Consider the following 19,593-nt stretch of genomic DNA (forward strand, 5'->3'; position numbering starts at 1 on the left):
TCAGAGCACTTTTATTAGGAAATCACCCTACAGACACGCCACGAAGTGCTGTGGGCTCAGCGCGTTTCCTGAGGAAGGAGGGTCACAGTATCGGAGCTGTCGGGGGTGGGGCAGCTGTGAGTGCGGGTGACTGCTGAGCTGCCTGTGGGCAGCACCCTCACAGCGACAGGACTCAGCCGTGATCACCGACACACAAACGCGACACAAGGAACACACCAGAGCACACACTTGCGCTACGCTTAAATAATGACAAATACAGAATCCCGTTTGCTGTCATCTGTGCGGGAAACAAAAGAAACTCGAAAGGGAAAAAGAAAACCAAAGTGTCTTTCTCTCCATTGGACCAAGGGGGAAAAATCCCCAAATTATCAAAATTCCTCAGTTACAAAATACTTTTTTTAAAAATTCTATTATTAAAAGAATAAATAACAAAATGTATAAAAAATAACTTGGTTGCATCAAAATTATAACTAGAAGTTATATTGAGATTTTTTTTGTGGCTTATAGTCAAATAGTTATTTTTCCTTTGATTTCACTTAGTTCCCTCTTATGGTGCCCTAATGTGGGGTCGAGTTGAAATAGTATAAAATTAATAAATTAATAAAAATGTTAAATAAATAGCAAACATGAACATATGAGGTTGTGAATATAAATACTTACATCTTGACAAACTTAAACAATTTACAGAATAATTAAACTAAACTACTTTTAATTTCTTCTGGGAAGTGCAATTTCTCTACTTTTAAATACTAACTCAGAATTGCAGTCACGCTTGACTTGGACTCTATTTACACGGCAGGAACATTGTGTTTTTAACACACTGAATTAAAATTTACCTTTCTTCAAATCTGAGCGGATCTAAGAAGTGAAACCGTGGTGGTCTCCCAGTGAGTTTACCCCAACCCCCTCAACACTGTCGACCCTGACCAAGTCCAGCCAGGACCCAGAGAACGCGGCGGCCATCGGTCAGGGGCCTGAGCAGACACCGCTGCTCTGAGGCCTGGCCTGGTGGTCCGGGGCTGCAGCCCAGGAGGAGGCCGTGAGCTGGGGCCACACCGGTCTGCCCCTGCTGCCCCGAGTGCAAGGCTGATGCTGCCACGCTGCCCAGGCTGATGAGAGCAACGGTCTGGAAGGCCTACCCCTAACTTTGCCTCTGGAACATGACTTTGTTCCTCTTAACACAAAACTGAATTAAACGAAAACAGAAAACACACATGGGCCTCACTGAGCACAGACACGGGGCCTCGGGCGGTCACCCGTTCCCCCCGACACCCGCCCACTGTGCCCACGGCTGCCCTCCCAGCCTCGACAGACAGAGGAATACTGTGGTTGCCAACTCCGAAACTTCCCTGAGAACCTTGTCCATGAGCTTCACTGGAGACTGCTGGGCTACGCTTTCAGAACACAAAAATAAATGACTTTGTGACACTCAGCGTCCCCATGCGTCTGCGTGGCGAGGTCTCAGCCCCGAGCCCGGCAGGGGCGTCGCGGGGGACCCTGACTTCCAGGCAGCCCTTTGGGTAAACCGTCCAAGGCCGCAAGCTTCCAACTAGGAGTCTGTGAGTTAGGAACCCCCCAGTGAAGAGCAGGAGGAGAGAGGTCGGCGGCGGGGCTGGGCGGCCACCCCTCAGCTGCTCAGACCCGGGGGCCTAGACCTGGATGCCCCTTACGGCCTGCTTGATGCTCTCTAGGAGGTCCTTGTCCTCGGGACTCTGGTAGCACTCCTGGTTGGAGTACATGTCGGTGAGGGTGCTCACATAGGCATCGAAGTTCTGTTCACATATTGGCTCCTGGGGAGTAGAACCAGATCAGCAAGCCCTGTCTATGCAATGGAAACCCACGCAAGCCAACACCAGCCTGCACCAGCCAGGGGCAGCACAGGCAGTCACCCTCATGCCCACACCAGCAGCCACCAGTGTTCTGGTCTGTAGCAAGCCCAGAGACAAACTCATTGCCATCAGAACCAACACTGTGTTTTGGACCTGAAGCTGGTCAGGAGGGCTATAGCCATGGTGGCCACTACCTGCTGGGCCAGTCAAGCAGAGAGCACTGCCACCAAGGGCACAGGACACCCCACCCCATCCTTCCTGTCCCCAGCTCAGCTCAGAGGCTCAGAGGCAGCTGCCTACCATGTGCGGAAGGCGGATGTTGGCGAGACTTTGGATGAGGGCCTGGCTCAGGCCAGACAGCTCCAGAAACAGGGCTTCATTCTGCTCCTCAATGAGCTTGTTCTCTTCCTCAATGCTCTTCAGGCTTTTCTCCATGGAGCAGATCTGTACCAGAGACAGGGAGCGCTGCCCGCCTGTGGCCTGTCCTCCCAGGAGCACACAGGCCACATCTCCCTTCTGTCCAGGGGAGAGAGCCCTGGAAGTGGGGTTCCTGCCACCAGTGGAGGCTCTGGTAGGGCCCAGGTCCATGGAGGGAGGAGGGAAAGGCAAGGCCCACTGGAAGCAGAGCCTGAACTCAGAGACACCACGAAGGGGACACCGTGAGGGGGTCAGGGGCTGCATATCTGTGCCTCACCTCCCTAGAAGGAGCTGGGCTCAACCTGGCCACCTGCAGCTGAGCTCTTCACTTGGCCACACACCCACAAGATGGGGTCAGCCACACCCACCCGGTGGCTGGTTGGGGTGCCAAGAAACGGCCTCGCAGCTCATCTTCCACAGGCCAAGCACAGGTAAGTCCTCTCACATTCCCACCCGGCCATGAAGAGGCTTTGGGGTCTGAGGAATAGCCCCAGTCTGCCCACATCTTCCAGGAGCCACAAGGCAGGAGCTAAGCTCCCACAGACAAGGTGTGAGATGTGCTTAGACGGGAATGTGGGGTCCCTGTGACAAAGGAGGGAGGAGCGCACACATTGTCCTCATAGGGACCTTCTCAAAGGCAGCTTCCGAGTTCACCCAAAGGGAGGCTGTGGAAAAGGACTCTGTCTGCATGATGAGCACTGGCAAACCCAGGGAGAGCAGAAGCGCCACCTCAGGGAAGACACTGACGCGGGTCTCTGGCACTTGGAGAAGGGGAGGAGCCGGGGCCCTGCCACACCTCTGCCGCTACTGCCTGTGGGCCCGGGAGGACACTGTACCAACTCCCCCTGCCCACTGGGTCGCTGCTGCTTTTATACAGGGTCTTGAGCAGCAAGTGGACAGAGTGAGCCTGTTGGCCAGTGGGGAAAAGAGCAGAGAGACAAGACACATGGTGGCCACAGCCTCCAAGAAGGGGCCTCACCTCGCCGCCTTTCCATTGTCTCCTCTCCCTGAAGAGGCTCCACCCACGAGCCCTGTGTCCCCAGCCACTCCCTTGTCCTGTAGCTCCCCCTGCCGTCCAGGGCACAGCTGTGTGTGACCACGGCCCCGCACTGCCTGCTTCACTGCAGCCCTCACCCGCAGCAGGGGGTGGGCTGCATTCTCATTCTCAGAAGACTTTCACTGTTTCTTTTCTGATGAGAAACTCTCCTTTTAGGGAAATGGGAGAAAGGCTACACACAGGCTTGCAGAACCTGTAACCCTTTCCCTCTGCGGCAACAGCAGCTCTCACGGACTCTGGCTCCCTGCTGTGTTAAATGCTTTGCCCTAGAAACGCATTGGTTGTACAACAACCGCATGGAGTAGAATCCCAGGATTAGCTCCATGTTACCAACGAGGACCTCAGGGAACAAAGAAGCAAGAGATTTTCCAGCTCCCTCAGCCAGTACATGGTTGTGCTGGGGTGAACCCAGATCCAGAGCCAGGCTCTGAGGCCCCACTGCAACAGGACAACCAGGAGTAACAAGACTAGGAACACGAACGGGACCACTAACCCCAGCAGGACTGCGCCTCCTGGTGGCACCAATGCCATGGGACGCCACCAAAACCAACAGTCACGTTAAAGCTGCTTGTGACGTCACAAACGCCACCATGTGGGCAGGCGCCAGCTGCCAGTGTGCACCAAGTGCCCCTGTGAGAGGGTGCTGCCCTAACGCACAGGCAGACATTCGGGTTGGGAGGGCAGAGAGCCTGGGATGGGGGTGGTGCCACGCACCTGGGACTGCAGCTGCACCATGGCGGCCTCCATCTCCGAGTTGGACTCGTTCAGGTCTCGGATTTCCTGGTTCAGCTGCTTGATCTCCTCATCATTCTCCAGCACTGCCCCAGGAAGAAACAACGTGGGAGGGCCTCCCGCCTGACTTCTGAGCTCACGACTCTTAGGACCTGAATCCACACTGGGATAGTGCCTTAGCAACTACGAGCAAGTGTTTGTGGTCTGCCCCCTCCTGGGTCAGGGCGGGAAAGGCGCAGTCCCACTGGGAGGACAGAGGTTTGTGCAGACAGTGTTCTGGGGGAAGGAACCACAGCTCTCCACAGACCCACAGACACAGCTCCTGTGCTGCCAGCAGGCTCTTTGACCCCAGTGGCCACCAAAGCCCCAGGTTAGAGGAGGCTCAGGGGTCACACCATTGGCTCAGGGCAAGGGGTCTGTTTCCAGCATGAATATTCCAGGGGCTCTGCTTCCCTGCACCTCCCACATGCACGATGAGGTGCCAAGCCCTGGCCCCCACCCCGGTCCCCACAATCACAAGCACAGGCGTCCCTGGGAGCACCCTTACCGTCACTGGTTTTGAACTTTGGGCTGAGAGCCTCATCCCCTGAGAGTTTTCCCTTCTTTCCAGCAAAACTTGCTCTGGGACAGCCAGACAAACTGGAAGCAGAAGTCACACATCATTGACTGGCTGTCCAGGGGCACACATGGGCCAAAGGCCTGTCCTGCCTTCCCAGATGACTGCCGAAGGCCTCCCCGTGGTGGGACTGTATGCAGCCCCTGTCTGCCCTGCCCAGGGGAAGTGGCTGCAGCCTGGGCCAGGAAGGTCTCCAAGTGCATGCTGCCTGGCGCTGCCGGCCCCACAAGGTGCTGGGTGTGCATCTAGGCATTGCTCCTGAGGCCCACCCGACACACCGTGAAGCCCTGGCCCCTGAGAGTCCTTGGGAGGCAGCTGTGGCACCATTCATAGAGGACTCCTTGGACATAGAAGCCCCAGTAGAGAAGTGCATGAAGATGTGTGGATCAGTGTTCTTCTATTCAGTTCATAAATAAAATCGATTGAGGAAAGACATCCCTGGGAAGCCAAGTGCACCTCCTCTGCCCACATGGCCCAGGGCCCACAGCCTCCTCACTGGCCTTCCCACAGGCTGCAGTTTGCGACCATCCCGCCTACACACGTGGACCCAGTCTCCATTCTCTGCCAGGCGCCTGGCTCACAGTGAAAACTGAGTCCACAGCAGCTGGCAGAACGCTCTGTCTCACTTTCTCCTACCCCTGGCCCTGGCTGCAGCGCCCCCCAGCCTGCTCCTCCAACCTTGCCTAGCACTGGGACTGGTCCCAGCTCCTTTCCTAGGGCACTGGTGTCCACTCACACCCTGGGCATTTGTTTGCTCCCAGTCTGTCCCTCCTACACTGCCCTACACCTTCCACAGGGCAAGGGCTGACTGTCTTTCTGTTCTCTGTTCTACTTCCAAGGCTCAGTGCAAGTGGACTCTCAGCAAATGCTTCTCTTGAATGAATGAGTTAATCTTAGAGGGAGAGGGCCGGCGCCGTGGCTCACTAGGCTAATCCTCCGCCTTGCGGCGCCGGCACACCGGGTTCTAGTCCCGGTTGGGGCGCCGGATTCCGTCCCGGTTGCCCCTCTTCCAGGCCAGCTCTCTGCTGTGGCCAGGGAGTGCAGTGGAGGATGGCCCAGGTGCTTGGGCCCTGCACCCCATGGGAGACCAGGAAAAGCACCTGGCTGCTGGCTCCTGCCATCGGATCAGCGCAGTGCACCCGCTGCAGCGCGCCGGCCGCGGCGGCCATTGGAGGGTGAACCAACGGCAAAGGAAGACCTTTCTCTCTGTCTCTCTCTCTCACTCTGCCTGTCAAAAAAAATTTAAAAAAAAATAAAATAAAAATAAAAAAATCTTAGAGGGAGAGAAAGAGAGAGCAAGGAAGGGAGGAGGGAGGGAGGGAGGGGAAAGGGAGGGAGGGAAGGAGGGGGAAGGAAGAAAGGAGAGTGCAAAAGACAGAGACAGAGAGACTTGACATTGGCCCTAAACCCAGACACAGGGTTTCTGATGGGACCAGGCACTGACCGCTGGGCAGTCACCACAGCTGCCCAGCCCAGACAGGAAGACAGGAAAGGGCCCGGGCAGAGCAGGACCTCCCTTAACACTGGGGCAGGGGTTGGGGCAGAGCCACAGACCAGAGGGCCTGGAGGTGCATAGGTGGTGGAGGGGGTCTGGTCCCTGGATCGCTGCAGGACCTTTGTCTGAGTTCAAAGAAGAGGATCATGGGAGGAGCAGGGCATGAAAGACAGGAGACCGAAGTCCCCAGGGAGCTGGCAGCTGGTTAGAATGGGAGCATCAGGACAGGGCTGTGCTCACTCCTGCAGGGCCCCCATCGGCTGCAGGTGGGAGGCCCGGGGAGAGCAGACAACCCCCGACTCACACCACTGTCCACCCTGACACAGCAGCTGCGGTCCTCGCCCCCGCCCCCATCAGCTGCATGTTTAGGACTTGCTTCTCCCTGGTCATGCTTAGGCCAGGCTCCCTAACCTGCTGCACGGAGAGCCAGGCTCGTGGGGACAGTTACCTCCGGTGAGTGAGAAAGCTCCCATTGGCGTGGCCAGAGCCATCACAGCCTGGGGTGGGACAGGTGGGCCCCTCATTCTTCAGCGACTTCCAGGAGAATGACGAGCCGTTGAGGGACCCCTCTTTCTGCCGCCGGGCAGCCAGAGGACATCCAGATGCGCTTCGGTGAGAGGCGTATTTGCCGCTGATGTGACCGAGCCCCACACAGCCAGGCACTGGGCACCTGGACACAGAAAGGCCAGGTGAGTACAGGAGCATTGAGGATGAAGAGCCTGGAGAGCCCCGGCTCCAGCCCTGGCCACCAGAGAGCCTCAACCCTGGAGCCCCGGGGAGCAGTTGGGCCTTCCAGATGGACGTGGATTCTAGAGGCTACTTTCCCACTGCCACGTGACCTCACAGTGCACGCCACAGCAGGCCTGCAGACCACAAGAGCAGCCTGCATTCCACAACCTCCCGGCAGAGGCTGGTCCTGTAGAGGCCACAGAACTCTGAGAAAAGGCACAGCTCAGAAACACCGTAACCACGCCAGCCTTGGTTCTGGGTGTACAGGTTTGGAAATAAACACAGTGTGCAACCACAGGACCCGGGGCCAGTCCTGCTGTGGCTGGCTGGCCTCACGAGAAGGGAGTGGTGCACGGGAGGTGGGGAGACAGCCTAAGGTTCTGTATGGGGAACCAGGTCATCCAGGAACCAATGCCTGACCCCGGGCGAGATCCTCAGGCTGCAACTTTTTCGCCTCCTCTCTCCACTCAGTGCCTGCTGGGTGCTGGCTGGCACGTTTCAAGACGGGACAGAGACCCCTGAGGGCATGGCGAAGGCAGGGCAGGGGCCCTCAGGAGGACAGAGGCCACCAGGAGAGGCTTCTGCTGCCTCAGGGGTGGGTGAGGCCTCGGCAGGGAAGGAGCCATCGGCCCACCACCCCCTCACTCCTGGCCGCCCCTGAGAGTCAGCCGCCCCAGTTTCCCAGGCACCTTGGCTGGAACCCTGCTTCCTGCTCAGCCCTCTTGACCTCTGTCTTGGCTCTGTTCCCTCCTTGTCCATGCTGCCACCCAACCTCAGGCACTCCCAGGGGGCCACCGAGCCAGCCAGGGTCAAGTCCACCAGAGGCCAGAGCAGAGGCATGGCCAGAGCTCCACGGAGGCTTTGGAAGTTTCACATTCATGCCCTGCCCTCAACACCTGGGGTCCCCTGGCTGTGGGAGCCCAGAGACACAGTGGCCAGGCACAGCGCAGGCTGAGGTGAGGGTGTGGGAACAGATCGGATGGCCTCATGAGCAGCTCTTCAGGCATTGCACCCGCTGGACCTGGATCCGTTTTCAACCACTTTCTCGCAAAACTCCCCATCAGGAGGGATGGCTGGCATTGCCCGGAGCTGTGTTTACAGGGAGCATCTCAGACTCAGCTTCTTTCTCTCAAGGCCCAGACTTGAATCTTCAGAGCCACCAGGTGGTCACATACGTGGGGCGTGGAGTTGTTGGAGCTCCCACGCTGCCCAGGCACGTGATAGGGCCCAGGGGCCACGTGCTGTGATGGGGACCAGGGGCCGAGGTACGCTTCCTCTGTCAGAGGCCAGTGTGACCGAGGACAGCCTCGGGCCCCCTCTCAGGGAAGTGACCCTCACGCTGGAACCTCTGCAGACTTCCACGACCAGTTACAAAGCTGTGGCCACACCAACAGCAAAAAATTCACTGCAAAGTTTGATGCAACTTGATCCCAAATGGTGCAAACCTGAGACACCAAAGCAGGAACTGTGCTTGGACAGACCATCAAGGTCACGGCTCCTGCTGCTGGCACAGCCCTGAAATCCTGTCCCCAGAAGGCCCGGGGCATCAACTACGGCTTCTACTCCGGGCTGTAGCTGTCATTATCAATGTGCTTAAAGGTTGTGGGGAGCCCACGAAGCGGAGGCCCTAGGGGGTCCCCATCTTGCCAAGGAGCCAACAGGTACCTCACCCATCCTGCAAACATCTTCCAAAGGCACAACCCCACTTGGCTGAGGAATTCTTGTGTTTTTAAAGCAAAGTTGACAGCACATCAGAAAGAGGAAAATCATTCTCCCAGTAACTCTGAAAAACGCCGATCTTGATTTCAATCATCTGCAGCACCCCTTGCAGCAGGGTCCTCGCTAGCCAGTGAGCTCCGTGTTTGGGCCACCACAGGCGACCCCTGGATTCTCCGGAGGAAGACACTCCAGCAGCTGGTGTGCAGCACTCACAACCAACAGCCATGTAGTCTGCATTGTTGGTCTAGAATTCACTGCCCTTTCATTGTAAAACTTAAATTAACAAGATAAACAAGCCTCATCAGACCAAACAGCTGGTGGGGCTGTCCACCTCAGAGGACATGATGCTGGCCAATTAAGGCCCTCCTCTGCAGCCAAGCAGCCGCTTGGGCACAGCTGGAGCAAACTCTGAAGAGCCACCAAGTCTCAGGCCAAGTGGCCCCCCTGCAGCATGAGCGTCCAGCTGCCCTGGGCCCAGCAGGTGGCACAGCCCTGCTTCCCGTGGCCTGCTGGGCCCCACCCGGACTGAGCCAGCCCAGGCTCTCTGCTCCCCTGCCAGAGGGGCCTGGCACTCACTTTGCAGGTGCGTAGACGCAGAGCCTCTTTCCAGCCACCTCCCCGACTAAACAGCTGCACCTGAACTTTCCTCCCAGGCAAAGCCATAAACATCCCAAGGCCTCTGAGCACCGGGGGACACCTGCAGCCCAGGGCCCCACATCCAGGTGACCAAGGGTGCAGGCAGTGGGGTGCTCTGCTTTTCCAGCCCCATCAAATACCCAACCTGAGATGTCGAGCACGGGGCCAGGACTAGTGCCCCAGATACGAGAACTTCTGCATAAATGGATAGGTTTGGTGGGAGGAATGTTTTCAATCATGAAACACAGTGAGGAAGCCTGCATGGCCCACGTACTTCATCAGCTCCGGGTCCTCCTTGTCGTCCTTGGTGGGCGCCACCTTGACTCCACTTTTCTTGGCACGAGGGCAGCCCGACAAGCTGGATTAGGAAGAGGAAAAAGCCCCCTTAGTCCCAGAACAGCAGCCTGCCTGGCCTCAAGCTCCACGTCTCCTAGGGAGTGGCTGGGCAGGTCGCGCAATCTGAGGAATGGCATCTGCAGACACAGAGCCTCTCTGGGGGAGCAGTCAGCAGTGGGGGGTGCTAGCGTGAGCCCAGACTCTGACCCTGCATGGACTCATCTTCCTGCGGAGGGCACCCTAATCAGGTTCCGGAAACATGAGCAATTCAGATGACAGAGACAGAAACAGGCTCAAGATGTTGGCAACATTAGCGTCTTGCTCGGGACTCTGGAAGCCGCCCCTGCCCGCCCAGGGCCCCAGGACGCGGCAGGCTCACCTCCGGTGTGAAGCATAGTTCCCTGTAATGTGGCCAGAGCCATCACAGCCAGGCGTGGGGCACCTGTGGAGAGAAGTGCAGCTGGGACCATGGCCATGAACATGTTCAGCCCCTGCCCAGGGTCCTGGGACGCTCCAGAGGGAAGGCCTCTGGACTCAGCCCTCCAGTGAGCCCTCCCCACCTTCCCCAGCCTGGGGTCTTTCAAAAACCTCCTTAAGCACCTTCCACAGAGAAGTGTTACCAGAGCATGCCCACACCTGCCCACTGCTAGCAGTGGGGGTCTCTGGTGCTGCCCGCAGTTTCTCCAAGTGGGTTCAGGAAGAATGAGAAGACAGCAGCCAGGGGGCCCAGCTCTGCACCCCAGTACCATGCCTGGGAATTGTGGCTGGGCTACTGGGACCATTTTATCCAAAGGAGACAATGCACTCCCAACTTCGCCTTCTGCAGGGTTCTAGGCTGGACTGGAAGAATCTGGAACACCTTTGAGCCCTAACTTGAGACCATGCGCCCTTGGGTGGTGGCAGGCAGCCAAGCACAGAGTGGCTCTGTGGAGCACCTGCCACTCCAGGCCAGGCCCATGTTTGCTGAGTGCAGAATTCATGTATCTGGGGTCTTTGGCAGGGGAGACGGTGCCAGCAGGTTAAGGAGGGGAGACACAAAAGCCCACTTAGTACATCCAAAAATGTTTGATAAACTCAAAGTGATAAAATTGCACTTTAATTTTATCTGCATGGATTTTCTTAAATCACTTTTTTCCAAATTCCACTGAAGGCAAACATAAGCTCCTGCTGGTGCCAGGGTGAGGAGCAAAGATGACCTGATTCTGTCCCAACCCTCTGTTGTGCCTGCTGCTCTGCACCAGTCAAGAGCTGGTCAGGTATGTCAGCCCACGGCTGGCAGACCATAGCACGGGGGTGACCAGGCCCGGGGACACCTTGCTGTGCTGTGACCCTGGCCGTTCAACCAGCATCCACGGCATCTGCAGTCTCCTCATTCGGAGGACAGAAGCCGACTCAGCCTGGCATCCCAAGGCTGTCATGCACAGCAGGGCAGGCCCACCTCCTGGCCTCTGGCCCCTGAGGCACTGTCCTGTGCAGCTCAGCTCCCCTCATCCCTGCCCTGTGTCTTCCACATCGGATGCCTTGCTGGCCTGTCAGATGGCTGACCTGTCAAATCATTTTCCAGTCTTCATGGACTGTGCTGTGGGCAATAGGCCCTTCTGCTTGAGGACATGTCGCCATCATAGTGGCCAAGTCCACAGAGCTAAAGATGGTGGACTCCTCCTTCCTGGGTGGACAGCTGCTCAGGTAGGCTCCTACTCCTGTCCCAACATCAAGAAAGCACCCGTCGGCCGGCGCCGTGGCTCAATAGGCTAATCCTCCACCTTGCGGCGCCGGCACACCGGGTTCTAGTCCCGGTCGGGGCGCCGGATTCTGTCCCGGTTGCCCCTCTTCCAAGCCAGCTCTCTGCTATGGCCCAGGAGTGCAGTGGAGGATGGCCCAAGTGCTTGGGCCCTGCACCCACATGGGAGACCAGGAGAAGCACCTGGCTCCTGCCTTCGGATCAGTGTGGTGCACCAGCCGCAGCGCACCGGCCGCGGCGGCCATTGGAGGGTGAACCAACAGCTAAGGAAGACCTTTCTCTCTGTCTCTCTCTCTCTCTCACTGTCCACTCTGCCTGTCAAAAATAAATAAATAAATAAATAAAAATTAAAAAAAAAAGCACCTGGCAAAGCTCAGGTCCAGCACTGAGTGTGCTGGCCAGTCAGGTAGCCAGGGTGGCCCACCCAGCCCTGATGGCCATAAACTCAGCCCTAGGCCATGAACGACACCAGCTGGGGGCACAGATACACTCAGCTGTGGGTGAGTCTCAGGTGTGGGCCGCCCCACAGGACTGACAGGTGTCTGACACATGGTGCGGCCGTCCTGTGCTCCTCACCAAGGTCTGACATGGGGACAGGGAGGATATTTTACCTGGTCAGAGAAGCAGCTACGTCAGCTAGTGCTCACGGCCCCACAAACCCACAGGCTCAGCTGCAGGAACCCAGAGCCACCTCTGCCCCTCCCATCACCCACTTCTGTGCACCTTGTCTGAACAGGAGGAAGAATCCCGTCTGAAGGCTGTGCTCTGCCTCAGGGGTACCTGTGTCCCCGAACAGTGTGCAACCGTACCCCAGCTCCCATAGGCATAGTGAGCAGAGCGGCCTGAGGCAGCTGTGTCCCTGCAGCCCCTTGTCAGCCCTGGCTCCAGATCTGCCGCTGTGTGGCTAAGCAGGAGCAGACCAGTGTGGGCCCCACAGACAGGAGAGAGAGGGAGACAGGGCGTGTTGGCACCCCCAGGAATGTGGGTCCAGCCTCTGGTCTGAGGTGACTTCCCTGGAACGGCCCTGGCTGACCCAACCTTGCTGAGGCTGAGGTGTGGTCCCTGTCCACGCCAGGAATACTTCTTGTTGCTGTTTCTAAACAGGCTTGGGGTAAAGTCCATCCCAGGCTCTGACCCCACAGACGGCCTGGAACCAGGTCTTGCCAAGCGGGGTCTGGAGGGACAGAAAGGACACTGGTGACATCACCAGCTCTAACCCTGCTCTGGCCTGTAAGCTGGAAAGCCACAAACACTAGCCATAGTTTAGAAAGAGAGCAGAGTTGGGAAATAAAATTGGAAAAAAGAATAAAAGGAAGACGGCGGGTCGGGGCGGGGGGCCTGCGGCTACAGGACCCAGCCTTTCAGTGCTGGGCTTCCAGGGCCTGGCACAGAGCAGAGTGAACATGGGGGCACGTGTGTGACTCTGCCGTGCTGATCTGAAAGCTGAGAACCGGCAGGCAGAGCCCTGCCCCAGCCCGGCTGGGTGTGGCTGAAGGCTGGACATGGGGACCCACAAAGCCTCCACGGAGGGACAGAGTCGAGGCCACCGGGGCAGATTGAGATTTCTGTCCTGCCCCAAACCAGCGGCCAGCTCCTCACCTTAGAGGCACCAATGTCCCAGCTCTGTGCGGCCCCCAGGTGGTGCCAGGGAGCCTTGGCTTGGACTCAACACAGAGGCCCACGGGGGAGGGACAGCCCTGCGGAGGGGCAAACTGAGGGAGTAGAGAGGGAGCTCCTTCCTCCAAGGCCCTGCCTCTGGTGCCCAGGGCTGCATGGGCTGCGACGCCACAGCTCTCAGCTGAAGGCACGGAGACCACAGGCAGTGACAGTCGCCGACTCCAGCCCCAATAGGACACTGAGACCTGGAAACCTCTGGGTGCCTGCACCTCGTTTGTGCCGCTGTCAAGCAGGCTGGCTGGCGCCCTGCCATGGGTTAGGGCAGGGAAGTACAGAAGCACAAGCAGAAAAGCGGGATGTGGGGACAGAGCAGCACGAGCAGAGGCGAGGCGGGTCTGGGGGGCACTGGGATGGGGGCAGAGGCTGCAGGAGAGGGGAGGGCAAAGGGCCTCCTCTGTCGCCTTCAGCACCCGCTTCGTTCAGCCAGAGCCACACAGCCAGGGCCACGGACCGGCCACAGCCCACCCAGGGCTGTTCTCCAGTCTCTAGGGCAGTGGAAAAGGGGCCTGCGGAGAGGCTGCGCAGAGGCGGGGGGCAGAGCCGTGCAGGAGCTGCAGCAGCCCTGGCCCCAGCCCTGCCCTGGAGAGAGACAGGCAGCAGTGCTCAGAGAGGGGACGCAGGCAGCTGCCCCAGCAAGCAGAATCGGCCCTTCCCAGGCCCTGCCCCTCGGCCGGTCCTGGGGGCGGGGCCTTGGAGAAGGCCGATTAGGCGAGCCTCATGAAGAGACAGGAGGTCGGGGAGCGCAAACATACTTGAGGTCAGCAGAGTGGGCAGCCATGAGGTTTCTGAGGCTCTTGTCAGCAAGAGGGCAACCAGAGAGGCTGAAAGAGAAGAGACGGACATCGGGGTGAGCCAAAGAGGGGAGCAGAGGAGGAAGGAGGAACACCCACCACAAGGCTCCGGGCCAGGCCGGACCCGAGCGGGGCACGAACCTGCGGTGGGAGGCATAGTTCCCGGTGATGTGGCCGCTGCCGTCACAGCCGGGGGTGGGGCAGCTGGACAAAGGAAAGAGAGAGTCAGAACAGAGGTCGTCGGACACCGCAGGCTTGCCCAGGCCTGGCTGAGGGTCAGGGCCCCTCCCCACAGCCCTTGCCTCTCTGAGCACAAGTCTCTCCCTCACAGTTAACTCCAGGAAAAAGGAACCAAATTACAGTTGAACTTGCGGTCAGGACAGCTCTGCGCTGTAGGTGCACGTATGTGTGCCTGTGAACACGCATGAAGGGCAAGGCCTCCCTTCCACAGCCCCTGAAGCAGCAAGTCCTCCCCCAAAGGATGAGGTCCCAGACCAGAGCCCAGCCACAGCTGTCCCAGGGGAGGGCAGCCACAGGTGGAGGAGACCAACGGGACTGACCCCGAGCGCAGGTGATGCTGTGGTCCCCTAGAAAAAGTGGGGGCCAGCGGCATGTAGTGATGGCTGACTTGGTCTGCCTGTTCAACCACCTCAACCTCAAGGGCCACTGCAGGCCCCCAGGCATTGAGCCCAGGCAGAAGGCTCCTGGCTGCGGCCCTGGGGAGAGCGCCCTGCCCCCGGGACCCCTGAGGCTTCTCCCCGGGCAGACCACTTCCTTCTCCTTGGCCCTGCCCCTGCTCTGCTGTCAGCTCTGAGGGATAGCCAGTGGCTGCTCCCTGCTCCCAAGCATGTTTAGAAGGTTGAGTCAATCCCGCCATGGCACCGAGATCACTGGACAGCCCCATCTCCTGGCCCAGCAGCCAGACCAGGGCAGGGAGGCAGGGGATGGGGTGAGGACCAGGACCCGCTCCTTCCCACCCCAGGGCGGCAGCGACTTACGTGAGCAGCTCCTTCTTTATGTCCTTGGAGAGGAACTTCAGCTTAAAGTTGGTCAGGGTGACGTCCCCGGGGTACTTCCGCTCCTCGAGAGTCTCTTCGGACACTTCCTGGTCATCTGCTTCAGAAGAAGCAAAAGAATGGGCTGCTGGCTCTGACTGCAAAAGACCAGCAGGGAGGTGTTTTAGCCAGAGGTGGGGAGGCCCGGGCGCCCAAGCAAGTGGGCGGGGAGGGACCCTAGGTGGCATCCGCACAGGCCTCTCCTGGAGCCTTCTATTTGCTGGACAAGGGAAGAAGACTCAGATCCCCACTCCACGAGACACAGAACACAACCCCCAAGGGGCTGGGGGCCTGGCAAGCCAGCTGCCAACCGCAGCCCTTGGCGCTCAGGACAGAGCTGAGTGGACAGTAGGTAGCAAATGAGCTGGTAAAGTCCCACAAAGATGTGACAGCACGAGAGTCAGACAGGCACCTACAGACGCTTCCAGCCAAACACTGTGCCTGCATGGCACCCCACCACATGGGGGCGCTGCACTGTGTAGGCACGGGTAAGGAGGCCGGGCTCCTCCACCAGGCGCCCAGCTCCCACCCCAGGGCTGCTGTGCCCATGCAGTGTGTCCCTAGAAAGCTGTTCCGCCTCCTGGGGCCCAGGCACTGCACTTTTCAGGGGAGGTAACAGCCACCTCGCGGTTTCTGGGGGACCCTTCAGTGCACATCCCCCTGCAGCAAGAGAACTGCATGACCAGCAGCCGTGTCGTTATGATGGGCAAACAGGCTTGGGGAAATCCCCAGAAGACACAAGGGGCACTTTAAAAGCTTTGTGGAAAAACAGAATTAAAAGATGGTGCATTTCTAACATCCAAGCATAGCTTTCTTCAGAACACATACTGTGCCCCAACTTCAGCGGTGCATACATACAAATGCAAAAGTGCTTTGCACCAGAATTAAGTTATCATTCAACTGCATCTCTCCAGAGACTGGGAGGTGCTCCCGTATTTCACGGAGACTGCAGGTCCCAGAACAGAGGATGCGGTTTCCCCAGTATGGGGCAGGCACGACACCAGAGGCCTGGACCACCTGGGGGCAACAAGGAGGGGCTACTGCTGGGTGGGGAATGGTGGATGAAGGGGGCAAGTCAAGGAAGAACGAGGATCTCTGTGCAGAGCTGAAGGCAGGTCTGATGGGAGGTGTTTCTGGGGGTAGCCTGTGCCAAGGCGGGTCTGGCGGGCAGTGTTCCTGGGGGTAGCCTGTGCCAAGGCGGGTCTGGCGGGCAGTGTTCCTGGGGGTAGCCTGTGCCAAGGCGGGTCTGGCGGGCAGTGTTCCTGGGGGTAGCCAGTGGCAAGGTGGGTCTGATGGGATGGTGTTCCTGGGGGTAGCCAGTGCCAAGGCGGGTCTGGCGGGCAGTGTTCCTGGGGGTAGCCTGTGCTAAGGCGGGTCTGGCGGGCAGTGTTCCTGGGGGTAGCTGGTGTGAAGGCAGGTCCGACGGGAGGTGTTCCTGGGGGTAGCCAGTGGCAAGGCGGGTCTGATGGGACGGTGTTCCTGGGGGTAGCCTGTGCCAAGGCGGGTCTGATGGGAGGGTATTCCCGGGGGTAGCCAGTGCCAAGGTGGGTCTGGCAGGAGGTGTTCCTGGGGGTAGCCTGTGCCAAGGCGGGTCTGGCGGGCAGTGTTCCTGGGGGTAGCCTGTGCCAAGGCGGGTCTGGCGGGCAGTGTTCCTGGGGGTAGCTGGTGTGAAGGCAGGTCTGATGGGAGGGTGTTCCTGGGGGTAGCCTGTGCCAAGGCGGGTCTGATGGGAGGGTGTTCCTGGGGGTAGCCTGTGCCAAGGCGGGTCTGATGGGAGGGTGTTCCTGGGGGTAGCCTGTGCCAAGGCGGGTCTGATGGGAGGGTATTCCCGGGGGTAGCCTGTGCCAAGGCGGGTCTGATGGGAGGGTATTCCCGGGGGTAGCCAGTGCCAAGGCGGGTCTGGCGGGAGGTGTTCCTGGGGGTAGCCTGTGCCAAGGCGGGTCTGATGGGAGGTGTTCCTGGGGGTAGCCTGTGCCAAGGCGGGTCTGATGGGAGGTGTTCCTGGGGGTAGCTGATGTGAAGGCAGGTCTGACAGGAGGTGTTCCTGGGGGTAGCCTGTGTCAAGGTGGGTCTGAGGGGGGAATGTTCCTGGGGGTAGCGCGTGCCTAGAAGATGTATGAGAGAAGTGGAAGAGTTTGGGAGCAAGCCAAGGCCTCGGTCTACAGAGTGAACGGAGGAATGACAGGCTTCAGTGGGGGGACCCTGGGTCCTCTGAGATCCAGGCCACATCCCAGACAGCAGGTTTGCTCCTGAGAGGCCCAATCAGAGGCTCAGAGGGTGTGTTCACAGAGAGGAGGCAGAGCTTTGGGGAAATCAGCACAGCGCGGAGTCAAGGGCAGGCAGGGAAGGGACCCACTCCTCTAGGAGCCGTGTCCACGGCCGAGGCCCACGTGTGGGGCAGGAAATGGATCAGACAGCTTAGTCCTGCGGGTGAGAGGCAAACATTACATTTCTAGGCCTGCCCAGGAACACACTCCTGCCTCAGACAGGACTCCCACCCACCACAGGTACACCTGCTTCTCTGCTCAGGGCTCAGACTGGGACGGCCCCTCTTTTGGGGCCAATGCTAGGGCCCAGGCCGCTCCTTTGCGAGAGCAGGTGAGCCTGAGACCCAGATGAGGCCAGTGTGAGGGTCAGGTGAGAGAGCTTGGCTCCCCCATCCCCACCCTCCACAGGGGCCTGGTCCCACGGTCCCCATCCTCTTTGGGCAGGAAGGAGGGGGGTCCAGTTCTGCTTCCACTACAGGAACCTCAAGAGAGGGAGGGGAGGGAAGAGGGAGCCCCCCACTACCACACAAACACATGTGCCACTGGTGTCACCCTCGGAGATGGACTTGCTCTTCAGGACAAAACTCCTGGTAGCACAGCCCAAATCAGCCCTGCAGAGTGGACAACAGACACGTGACACCCACTGCCTCATAGACCACAGATCCACCACCACATCAGTCCTCTCTGGTCAGGGCACCAGGTGTGCTGTGCAGGCTGGAGGCATGCTCACCAGACCAAGGAGATGGCTCCCGTGGGGTTTGTCCATGCCCCAGCGCCACTGTCCACCACAGCCCACAGAGGTCAGACCACCTCGCCGGTAGTGGACAAGGGTGCCACTGACTGGGGGTGGGAGGTGGAGACCTAGGTGGAGAGGGGGTCCCCGAGGCTGTGCTAGGAACCCACAGTTACAGCAGCCCCCAGGCGGGCCAGCCACAGCTGCCTGAATGCTCACTCGGCCCCTGGGGAACCTACCTCCTCCTGCTCTTCCTCTCGCAGGCGACTGGGTTTGGTATAGTCCAATGGCCTGTCCCACTCATCCTGTCGGGAGGCCTGACTGGACTGGGGTGAGGTCATGGAGCTGCTGGGGGCACTGGCGCTGCCCTGGCGCTGGGAGACATCGGGAGACTTGACGCCGGGGCTGCTGCAGCTGCTGCTGCTGCTGGGGAAAGCGTTTTCTCGTCTGCGGTGTTTGTGCATGCTCAAGTCCAGGGTCCCGTTTTCGTCCACCTCGATGTCCACGGACTGCAAAGGGGAAAGTGTGCTGGAGAGGGCAGCCGTCCTCCACGGCACGCTTTAGTCAGGTGAGGCGGGGCCCAGAGCACCGGTTCTCATGGAGAGAAGGGGGCAAGCCACGCAGACGGCACCAAGAGGAGAGGGCCCCACTCCTGCCAGCACACGGCACAGGCCTCCCAGCCTCCCCGCCTCCCCAGGGCACAGAAGCCAGTGCCCCAAGACAGTAAGTGTGGGTAAGACAGGTCCTCAGGCCAAGTGAGCAGGTAACCACCAGACAGCAGGGAACCCCAGAACAAGGGCCCCTCACAGCACTCAGTGCTCCGGGGAGAACAGAGGAACGAGACTGGCCAGCTCACACAGGGTCTCTGGGTGGCACCCACCTTGCTGGGCAGATCCTGTGGCTTCGTGCTGAGGTTCTCGGGCATCTCCCAGCAGCGGGTGGAGAGGTTCAGGATGGCGGTGGCCGCCATGTGTGCAGCCTCAGCATCGTGTGAGTAGTCGAAGCCTGTGGAAGAGTTTGAAGTGCTCCTCACATAACTACTGGAGGGGCTGTGGCTGGGGGAGGAGGCCTTTGGGAAGGGTTTGGCTGCAAAAGGAACAACACCAGGCTGATGTACAACTCGAACAGAGGCGGCGGCAGCAGACACAGTAGGGGCTCAGGGGCTGGCAGGGCCCAGGGCTTGGCCACACCCGGGCAGGCTGAGTGCCGAGGGGACAGTCTCAGTTCTGGCCTGACCAAGTTTTGGCAGAAAGAAGGAAACCCAGCAGGCCCTGTCAGCAAATGCTCCCTGAGAGACTGAAGGTGGAGTGAATGGGCTGAATATGTGCAATATCCCTCAAGTAGCAAAGCTGTCAGGTCATCTCAAAGGGGCCTCATTTAAGCTGACTTTGGTGTCTCCAGTAATAAAGTAGCATCATGGTTCAAAGAAACACAACACAGGCTTAAAATTTTATCTTCTGTAGTTCTGCATGAGTGATATTCTGAGCGCCCAAATATCATGGGTGTGTTCCAGAAAGATCTACATGTGTGGAAAGAGCTCCCCTCTCCACCAGCACCACGCACTTCCCTGTCCACGCAGGTGTGTGCGCCTGACGATTGCAACCAGGAGGCAGAGAAGCTTGCCCACCGGCTGGAACCGCACCCGACACGGCCACGCGTGGAGGCCGGCAGCACCCATCAGGGACGCCAGCTCCCTTTCACGTGCGTTTCCAAGGCTAATGGGCTTGCAACCCACAAATTAGTGCAGTGAGTGGCAAGAAGAC

At 58.9% G+C, this 19,593-nt stretch overlaps 1 protein-coding gene across 7 annotated transcripts in view; it reads right to left on the minus strand.

The window, feature by feature from the left end:
- MYT1 (myelin transcription factor 1) overlaps window positions 1-19,593 on the minus strand; it is a 57,565-nt gene continuing 37,972 nt past the window's right edge. For 2 of the 7 annotated variants that reach the window (XM_051829052.3, XM_051829051.3), the window contains 12 exons: window positions 18,711-18,916; window positions 18,070-18,339; window positions 14,774-14,928; window positions 13,917-13,979; window positions 13,737-13,805; window positions 9,946-10,008; window positions 9,505-9,588; window positions 6,595-6,816; window positions 4,583-4,674; window positions 4,018-4,121; window positions 2,130-2,273; window positions 1-1,790 (listed from right to left, as the gene is read on the minus strand). In XM_051829052.3, coding sequence (XP_051685012.1) covers window positions 1,650-1,790; window positions 2,130-2,273; window positions 4,018-4,121; window positions 4,583-4,674; window positions 6,595-6,816; window positions 9,505-9,588; window positions 9,946-10,008; window positions 13,737-13,805; window positions 13,917-13,979; window positions 14,774-14,928; window positions 18,070-18,339; window positions 18,711-18,916 — 1,613 coding nt within the window. In that variant the 3' untranslated portion in view covers window positions 1-1,649. Of the gene's footprint in view, window positions 1,791-2,129; window positions 2,274-4,017; window positions 4,122-4,582; window positions 4,675-6,594; window positions 6,817-9,504; window positions 9,589-9,945; window positions 10,009-13,736; window positions 13,806-13,916; window positions 13,980-14,773; window positions 14,929-18,069; window positions 18,340-18,710; window positions 18,917-19,593 lie in introns of those variants that run through there. The other 5 variants (XM_070051344.2, XM_070051343.2, XR_016215659.1 and 2 more) reach the window with 5 other exon arrangements.

Source organism: Oryctolagus cuniculus, chromosome 11 (genome assembly GCF_051225735.1).
Source record: "Oryctolagus cuniculus isolate XC-2025 breed Fujian yellow rabbit chromosome 11, ASM5122573v1, whole genome shotgun sequence".
NCBI classification, from domain to species: domain Eukaryota; kingdom Metazoa; phylum Chordata; class Mammalia; order Lagomorpha; family Leporidae; genus Oryctolagus; species Oryctolagus cuniculus.